At 37.9% G+C, this 10,320-nt stretch overlaps 1 protein-coding gene across 3 annotated transcripts in view; it reads right to left on the bottom strand.

The window, feature by feature from the left end:
• FRMD3 (FERM domain containing 3) overlaps nucleotides 1-10,320 on the bottom strand; it is a 94,341-nt gene that overhangs the window by 8,154 nt on the left and 75,867 nt on the right. For all 3 annotated transcript variants that reach the window (XM_017740460.1, XM_008638428.2, XM_017740461.1), the window contains 2 exons: nucleotides 9,809-9,877; nucleotides 6,520-6,641 (listed from right to left, as the gene is read on the bottom strand). In XM_017740460.1, coding sequence (XP_017595949.1) covers nucleotides 6,520-6,641; nucleotides 9,809-9,877 — 191 coding nt within the window. The remainder of the gene's footprint in view (nucleotides 1-6,519; nucleotides 6,642-9,808; nucleotides 9,878-10,320) is intronic.

Raw genomic sequence — 10,320 nt, 5'->3', positions numbered from 1 at the left:
CAGGAATGAGAAGGCCATGTACATCTGTCAGCAGTTCAGAGAAGGAAGGAGCTGGTGGTGGGACTGCAGTGACTCAGTGTCCAGCACCACACCGAGGACAGCGAGGCTGAAAAGAGCTGAGCACTGATGTGAAAGCTTAGCAGAAGGGCAAGTGGGACATTTCAGCATTCCCACTCAGCTTGGGTGACCTCTCCTGGCACAAGCCAGTGTTGTTCTGAAGTGGTCGCAATGGGGTTCTCCCAAGGAGTCACGTCCCATGTCAGGAGTTTTGCACAAGCTAACTCCAGTGCTTTGGTGCTGGTATACATAATTTATATGCTAATATATATATATATTTGCATGTGTACTTCCAAAGGAACAACATACTATGAACAGGACTGCAAAATCAAGGTGTTTAAGAACCAATGCAATCCCAACATACAAATATCTTATGATTGGTGTTACTATATTAAACCAACAAGATGTCTTGCATCTATTTGGAGCCAGTATTTAACCTCTGAGATGTAAGAGTACAAAATATATATCAATAATAATGCTTTTTCAATTTTGCTACTATTTTTGAATTGAGACAATTAGATGCATTCTCATTGGTTTTCCTGAGTGGTGAACTCAGGAAAAAGAAGCAAAGGCAACCAGTAGCTGTTCCTACTCAGAGACAAACCACTGCAAGAAGCAGTTTCTCCTATATTTAATGCACTTACTGCTTTCTTATTTTCAGATACAAAAATAGTAAAAATATTCTAGTCTTTGCCAGAACTTTCTTTGATAAAAACTCATTTCTGAAATGAATATTCAATACAAAAATTTAATATAGGTTAGTAAAAACTGAAATCATTCAACCTATAGATGCCAAAGTATCAAAAGCAAACAGTGCCACAGAAAGCATAGAAAAACAAATTTCAAAATGGCTTATGATATTAAGGAAATGGACATATTTATTGACAGAGGGGCCAGTGGATCACTGGCAATGGGATTTCCTAGAAAAAACCACCACTGTGCTGTCCAGAGCAATACTGAATGCTTTTTTTTTTTCCTTGGATTGCACTTCTCTTGTGTGTAGTGAAAAAGAGAGCTAAATCAGACTCTGCCCAAGCTGCACCTTCCTCCACCAGCCCTAGTACTATTATTCAGTATATGAAATTATTTCGTATCTAGAAAAATAAAACAAAGAAAGTTACAGTCTGGAAAATGTATGGAAGTAAAAAGCTGAGCTGTCTCAACTCCTATATTCAGCTCACACTCAAAATCTACTACCTTCTAGTTTAACAACGATTTAGTTGCCATAAATCACTACAGTTTCAAAGTATTCCCCTCCACCTCAGTCCCCGAAAAATACAAAGGCAAATTCCAGTCCCCCATTTGTTACCAATTAACAAGTAAATACACAATTTTCTGTTAGATAAGGTAACAAATTTAAGTTTTTTCTCATTCATTCTCTATTTGCGACTTTGTTCCCGTCAGTAATTCGTCCTTATTCTCTGCTGTAGATGTCATTTACAGTACAGTTCCTTTCCAAAGGAAAACTATTAACATAAACTAGGGGAAGAGGGTTTAAAAAAGGGTTTGATTAAAATAAATGTAAATTTACCAGCCCTTCTGGCTGTGATCTTGGAGCCATGCCGCAGTAAACGAATGCACACTTCCTTGTTGCAGTGGTTAACCATCCGCAAATGAATGCTTCTCTTGGTTTGGATTTTTACAAGACATTTCACCATTTTGACTGTTAACTCCTCTTCTCAAAGTCTTGTAAAGGCTCTATCCATACCAGCTTTGACCTTTTATTCACTCGCCACTGAGTTTTAAGAGACTAACACAAGTCGCTCTCAATGAATCAAATGACAAGCTTCTAACATGGCCAACAAAAATATCCCAGTAGGGAACAGAAGCAGAGGTTATTTTTAAACATTTCCAAATGCCTCATAATGTACAATACAAACTTTCACAGCATCCTTCTCAGTTAGCAGTTGCTAGTATAACAGCTGAACCACACACAGAGGCATAAAAATATCTAAGGCACCAAAACATAGAGCAGATTAAAAAGACGCCAGGATTCATAGTCCCTTTTTCACAGAATAAATTACACTGTTCCATTATTTTTCTAAAAGTCTTTAATATTGCCAGTAATATAAGTTCCCCGTCACTGCCTGGGAATTATTTGTGAAACATGTAGATGCAATGGAAAAATCTGATGTTGTACTTACAAACCTTAGTCACAAAGCAAACAAGTGAGATGAAAACATTCATTACTATCCTAGAATTAAAACTGACCGGCCCATGTAAAAACAAGAAGAGAAAATTTCTGAGACCAGGAAAAAATTCCCTCTTTACATATGTGCTCCTGTTCCCACTTGTGGATAATTATTGGCCAGATTCTTGTCCACCAAAAAGAAGTGTTATTTCAAAAGGCTAGGCTGTTCCCTGTTCCTGTCCAGCAGAGATATGCAGGTTCCCAAAAATCATGATGCACCTATGCTGGTTTGCTCCAGCTGGGAGCTGGAAGGCAACCACACACATAGCATTACACTATGCTAGTGGGTAAGAATCTCTTTCCAGGTACACCCAAGCCACAGAGAAGAGATAAACTGGAAGGAGTGCACTGGTGGGGATGTAGTCTCTCAGTTCCCAGAATATTCATCTGTAATGTTTATAACATGTTGTGCTGAGTCTTCGTTATCTGACATCCTTGTTCCCTTTGTACCAAAAAATCAGTGATGTGCATGCAAATATGTGGGAAAGAGAGGGGTGGGGGAAGGAGTCCTGCAAACGTATATTTTACACCTGGCTATTTCTGCCATAAAAGACATCTGCTTCAACGGAGCTTCTAGAAAGCATTTTTATGGTGTCTCTTTTCCCCACACAGCCTGTATAGTACTAACATCCGGAAGACGTCCTGTTCACTCCTTCCTCTGGCAGAGCAAAGATTTCTCTCTTCCTTTCCTTCTCTGCAAGCACTTTCTTGTGGGTGTGAGGAAAGATCAAGTACCCCTTTGCTTCATATCCCCATTTTGTCACCCCATCAAAAGTAAGATTCTGTCTTCTTTTCTCACTTTTATTCTTGTAACTGTTGTAGCAACCAAAACAGGATCATTAAATCCTAACTAAAAAGGGTTGACTCTTCATTGTGTACATGGCTACAAAAACTGGAAAGCATGAATTCTTACAAAAAACTAAACACCAAAGTATTCAATACATAAAGGAAGGCCTATACAAGGACACAAGTGTCAGCCAGACAAGGTTATGAAAGATTTCTAACATTTGAAATATTTCCAAATGCCTCATAACATACGTTAAAAACTTCCACAGCATCCATCTCATCTAGCAGTCGCTAGCATAACAGCTGAACCACACAGAAGCATAAAAATATCCAAGGCATCAAATCTTAGTGCAAGAGAAAAAAAGGCCAGTGTGTTCCTGCATACTGATGTTGAGAAATAAAATCTATAATTTATGTTTCATGTGACCATGCTCATGCAAAAGAGAAATGACTGTGTTAATTTCAAATTGCTCCCCATAGTTTTATCTACACACAACTAAGGGAGAAATGTTAAAATCTTACAACTGAGTCTGAAACGCCCTGTCTGTACCAACTCTCAGCAAGAGACTATCTAAAAAATTAAAAATAGTTGTACCTACAAAAGCTCCACATGCCGCTCCTCTACAACCAAAGCTTACAAAGATGAGAACACTGACAGAGACAGACAATTAGACTGATGGCAGCAGGTGTGTGCTCATTCCCATAAATAGAATCATTAAGGTTGGAAAGATCATCAAGTCTAACTGTTAACCCAGTCCTGCTGTGTTCACCACTAAACCATGTCCCCAGGCGTTACACCCACACGCCTTTTGAATGCTTCCAAGGATGTGGATTAAACCACATCCCTGGACAGTTTGTTCCAATGCCTGACCATCCTGGCAAAGAAATTTTTCTTATATCGAAACCAAACCTTCCCAGGTACAATGTGAGGCCACTTCCTCTTGCCTGGGAGACAAGGCCAATCCCCACCTGGCTGCACAATCCTTTCAAGCAGATGTAGAAGAGTGATAAGGTCACCCCAAGCCTCCTCAAGACTAACCACCCCAGGTCCCTCAACTGCTCCTCGTAGGACTTGTGCTCCAGACCCTTCACTGGCACAGGTGCCCTTCTCTGGACACTCTCCAGCACCTCAATGTCTTTCTTGCAGTGAGGGGTGCAGAACTGAGCACAGGATTTAAAGTGCAGCCTCACCAGTGCCAAGTAAATCTCAATTCTTGCTCCACATGTAGTTGAACACATTATGTTTCTTGTAATACTGCTATACAGATTCTGTGGCTGCCTTCTTTTACCATCTGATTTTGGTGAGACAGTTTACTGCCTGTCCTGATCACTTGGCAACTATTTTGCAGGTGGTAGCCCATTGTCTCTGGATTTTCTATCACAAGATGGTATCACATCACTTATTTGAGTAGACCAATTTTTTAAAAAAGGCAAAACCATACCTTCTCCAGTCACAGGATATTAATGTGGTTTTGACGAAGTGATGAAAACTTCTTTTAGGTCACTTGGTATTTCTGTACTCAGATTTCATGCACGAATTATTTATCTGATAATATTGACTTTTACCTTTCGAACAACAAAAGTGTAAGAATGTTACACTGGGCTGAGACATATACAGAGATGTACCAGGCTGTTTAAAGCCTGTAGCACATTAATAGCAGTTTCCCAAAGCACTTGTGTCAGCCTCAGGGCTGGATGTCTCCCCTCTTCCCACCTTCTGCTCATGCCCTTACCCCAGCGACACAGCTGACCCTCTTGATGAGCCACTCAAAGGTTCAGTCAGGCAGTAATAGGACACTGCACAGTTAAGGGGTTTTGTTTGGTTTTAGGTTTTTTTTTTTAGTGTGGTTTGCTGTTGTTACTGGGTTTGGTTTGGTTTTTGTTGTTGTTGCTTTGAATTTATTTTATTTACTCTTTTTTTTTTAACTCCTTCTCCCAGTTCACACTGGTGTGATTAGTGCTGGTGTAACAGAGAAGGTGAGAATCCACAGAAGTGGATGTTGGGAAGAGAACCAGCATCACTCTCAGAGAGCTGTGAGATCAGGTCAAGCTGCAATTTGATAATATAGCCAAGTGTTGTGCAGGAAAAGACTGTAAAAGTCTTAATACCGTTACCTTAGCAGCTGGTGATATTTAACTACATATAAAATATTCTACAGGAAACCCACCAGCAAATATTTCTATTAGCTCATCTTAGTAACAACAATCTGTCTGACTGAAAGGAAATGTAATTTTCAAATTTATGTAACACAAACATTTAAAACAAGCACTGTCTGGTGAGCATATAGCAATAAGTCACCAGTTTCCAAAAATGAATATCATTGCCTAGAGTTGTAAGTGTGGTTACAGGAGTCATACACGTAGCAAGCTGTTGTTATTCTGCCATGGTGACAACTGCCCAGAGGAAACACAGTGGTGGTGCTTGGCTGTGAGAACACAAATTTTCAGATACAAGTATTTCACAGCAGAGGTAAACAAGTAAAAGCTGTTAAAGCTAACAGCTGCTACTATGATTATCATAAGGTATGCACACAGACAATATAATTCACCTTGTTCTTGCTACATTCAATGTCAAAACTCTGAAGAATGAACAAAACATGTTCAGACAACTCCTATATAATGAAATTGGGACATACTCCCGTGAAAGTGAAGATACTCAGCTATTTTCTGTTTCCCGTTAAATGATCAAAACAAAGCAACAGAAAATATCATATTTCCCAACCTCTGAAACAATTACCTCACTACATCTCAAGCAAGAACCACTGTCAGGTTTTGTTTGATTGGCTTCATTTTTATTAGGAAGAAGGCAATTATTCTCATTTAAGCTGGCTATGATGTTCACATTGTTGTTTGTAGTGACCATATCTCAAAAAGAAAGGTGTTCAATGTGATATTGAAAATATCAAGAAGTAAAGAAATACATGGAAAACCTCATTCTACTAAATAAATTCAACCTGATTTTCCAATAACATCCCTTTTTGTCAAGGAAGATAAATTAACAGAAGATCTTTCCCAGCTAACCTTCAAATAATGTGCTTTTTTTTGTCAAGGAAATTAAATTAGCTGATAGTTTTTCCTAACGCTAAAGCAGAAAGAGAGAAAGAAATATAGAAGTAAAGGGAATCAAGAAAAACAACATACCCAGCAGTAAACTGCCAGTTTTCACTCCTGAGTAACTGCCAACACCATTTAGGAAAAGGTGCCATGTTGAGATTATTTATTTCCTAAGATTCTTCTGCCTGACAATCTAAAACATTTTTTGAAACAGAAATCAAATAGCAGTAACTTTCTTCACAGTGTATCTCGCATAAGGCTTATGCACAGTTTCTTGAGATAGTGATCATTTCCAAGTACAACATGCAGAAGCTTAATGATGTATTCCTGATGAAAATTATTAGATTTTTTTCCATACCCCTGAGTCAGTATTACACCTTTTCCCATATTCTTTGTATTAAATATTAGCAGGAATTGGGTAAGTGACTCACCTTCATCTAAAGGAGCCTCTTCCTCCTCACAGGGAGAAGGAAGGAGAGGCTGCAGAGGTTCCATGTTGATTATGAGTTGCTTGTTCAAGGAGGGAGAGCTGCGACTCTGGGTAATACAGGTTCTAAAAGAACGGGGAAAACAGGGTCAGTTTGCTTACTGGAAATAACTGCAGTGCAGTAGGTTTCATCTCAGAATCATTTTGCATAAATAACTAGGCCTTGAACTGTCATAAAAAGCTCTACACATCGAATGCTGCTTTCAGCTGTGTTATGTTGCACCCTCCACAGATGTAAACATTTCAACACCTGAAGTGTGAGAGAGGTTTTGTGTTGGTTTACCTCCTTTATGCTGCCTGCGTTCCTTTCGTCTTAGGCAGGATTTCAATGTGTTGCTCCTCTCCACAGTGCATAGCAAACACTAGTATTTGGATTCAAGGAAGGGGAAGGTTGTTCCATTGCCTCCAGAACTGGATAAAGGATTTGTTACAGTTTGAGCACCAAGGATCAAAGACTAAAGCAAGAACAACTGTATCCCTGTGCTTTACAGATACAGAGTGCTCTCGCTCATGCCCACGCACCCCAGATGCTGCCTCTACACCATGCCTCCCTCCAGCACTCAGGCTGGTGTTCTTTCTTGTCTTACTTCACTCTAAGAGGCTTTCCTGGTAGCAGGTGTTGAATATGCTCTGGAAAGTTTTAGGAATGCTGTTGATCTTCTTCAGTCATGATGTTTATTAGCCTCAAAATATATTACTGAGAATGTAAAATGGTTCATTTGAATACATTATCTAGGATTTACATGATGCAGGCCTGAAGCAACAGTCCTGCAATAAATCTTTACCATTATGTTATAAAATGTTTACTTTTGACAAAAGCAAAGATAAAACGGGACAGTATTCCACTTGACTTCAAATGGTATATAGATATAGTGCTGAAACTTCACAAAATGCATTTCACCTTTGCACAAAGGCTCAACTTAAAATTCCACATAAACAAACTAAACAAAGTTTAGTTTTTTGACTCTTGCAAGTCAAAAGGTGGAACTGTGCGTTCCTGAAGATTTAGGGAAACTTGGGACACAGATTTCCAACTCTTAACACACACTACATGTCAGTTTATATTCTGTGGGAATGAATAAGCTTTCTTGCTCAATTGACATGATTTCTTGTGCCATAACACATGCCCAAAGATATTTGTGTCCTCATCTGCATTCTCTGAACACTCTCTAATAACTATTTGGTTTAAACTTTCACTCTACATAGAAGGTTTACACTCAGATTATTGTAATTATAGTCACTCCAACCCAATGGTAAATCCATAGGCTTTTTATGCAATCCCCGAATCTTTGTGCTTGTTGTAAAAAGCACAAAGCAATTCCCAAAATATGAGTTGTGCCTGGGAGCACCCATAGGTTTCTAGTCCATACTTATTTTCAAAGATGCCTCCTTCAGGCATGCCTTGGAAGCAAAATATTAAATCATTCATTATGTGTTTGTCAGAACTTGCCACTGCATTAATCCTGCATAAGTACACACTCCAACAGATTTTCAGTACACAGTGCTTTAAATGTAATCTCCAAACACAAAGATACTGAACAGTACCCTCCTTCCAGCTGCAGGTTTCTTTCTTTATGCAGCCATGGTACAACTGAATTGACATTAAGGGTGAGGGCAACCAGGGAGAAAAAAACTCTATATATATTTAGATATATAGATATACATTTACCTTCAATCAGATATTTTTTCTACATGTTTTTCTTCTGAAAAGCCACCATCTCCTATCTCCAAGTCCTTTTTCACAGGTAATTTTTTTAAAACATGCTTCTTTTTTTGAGCAGAAAATTTTCTATACTTTTTACGGACTTGTGCTTTTAGAAGAATTGATTGCCTCTGCCTCCCATTTCACAACGTGAACTATTAAAACACCTGAAATCATTAGACTATTCCTTAGTCTTTCTAAGAAACTGAACCTGGAGCTATTGAAAATGCAAGCTCTGTAAGAAGGGTAATGATAAAAGGTATGCATTGCTGTTTATGGGTGTTAAATCCATATGATGTTGCTTTATAAATTTATTTGCTCTCTGATCTGTTTCTTTATGTACACTAAGTTTTAAAGGATATGTTTTAAATACTTCTAAATATAGAAATCAAAGAAAAGCAAAATACAAGACGAAAAATAATTGCATGTGAAAATCTTTTCTTACGCTGGAAAAAATAAACCTCTTGGAAAGTAGGCAATAGTCTATTTCCCAAAGTGAGCAATTATTCTCATTTAAAATACATGTGTGTGCCCAAGAATTCTATACTGCCTCAATGATGCACCTATATTCTGTCTTCTGTGCTCTCATTTAACATATTCTAGACCTTCACTTATCCCATTTTAAAATGTAATCTGGAAAAATATGTTTGAAAGCATGTCTGTATGGCCCAACTATTAATTACATACTAGGGCTGCACAACATATTATAAATATTTACTGCAAATATATTCCCACCCTTTAGTAAAGACAATCCACTTTTATCTCAAATATAGACAGAATAGCAATATTCAATTAAAAATAAACAAAGCACACTCTCCCCCCAAACATGAAATCTCAATAGAAATAGGGAGATGGTTGTAGAATGCTCAGAAAGTTAAGTAAACTTTTTTTAAACAAGGTTTTAAATAGTTTTCCCTGATGCCTCCTTCTTTTCTGAAGTGCTTTAATCAGGTTCTTAGGAATTTTTACTGCCACTACAATGAGTGATAAGGACCTGAAAGCATTAGTTTGCTTGCAAAACCTAGCTGCTTATTTCTTACAAGCCAAATTTTCCTCCAAAAAAAAAGATTCTCTAATATTATTTTCTCTTTACTGAATGAACTTCATGCTTTTTAATCTGACTGCATTATGGAAAAACTATCAAGTACACTTTGAAAAATACCCACAAAACATAGAACCAAAAACATTCAAAACCAAACAGAATCTAGGAATGAAATTAGAATGTTCTTTAGTTTACATCATAACACAAAAAAAATAATACAAGTTATCTATCTGACTGATTAATTGAACTCAGTTTCAAAGAGCAGAGTTTAGGTTCTCCTTTGTAGAGATGATTGTCATTATTTTGTAACATTGTCAGACATATATTCCCTAAGGCCTGCATGTGCAATTGTGGAAGCTCAGAAAGACAGCCATTGCACCTGACAGTAAAGGAAAGAGAATATTTCTATGGAGAACAGTATCTCTATAGAGAACAACTATTGTTTAGTTCCCTAGTCCTCAAACTTTAATACTGAATGTCAAGACATACCTGTGAACTTCAGGAGGTTCCCTCTGGATTTTAGAGCTTGCCTCCACAACTTCTTTGGCTACTTTTCCACTGCATTAAAAGATGAAATAAATAATCAAGTAAATGCTAAGATACATGCCAAGAACTACATTAAGTGTGAACAACTAAGTTACATTCAAGAAAAAAAGAAAAAGGAAAAGAATTGCTATAAAGTGCAGACATAATGTCCCAGAATAAAATTGTGCTATTTGCCCAAAAATTTACCAGAGAAAAAGCAACCTTTTGTAGTAGAACACCACAAGTGGGACTGGACTGCCTCTTTATCTCACACCTGTTTCAGAGCTGCCCAGCTGCAGGGCCATACAATTTCTGCACTCATTACACATCCTTGTTTTTACAGAAGTTGCACCAAAAGTGGAGCTGTCTGCTGGTGAAACTACTCTTGACAGAAGTGCCTGTGTGAAAACTCCTGTTTACTTTTTAAGTGACACTAAAGAGGCAACAGAAATTCTTTCAAATATTGAAATGAACAG

Source organism: Corvus brachyrhynchos, unplaced genomic scaffold (assembly GCF_000691975.1).
Source record: "Corvus brachyrhynchos isolate BGI_N302 unplaced genomic scaffold, ASM69197v1 scaffold37, whole genome shotgun sequence".
Lineage (NCBI taxonomy): Eukaryota > Metazoa > Chordata > Aves > Passeriformes > Corvidae > Corvus > Corvus brachyrhynchos.
The sequence above is the reverse complement of the archived record's forward strand: the minus strand, read 5'-3'. Positions and strand labels throughout refer to the sequence as shown.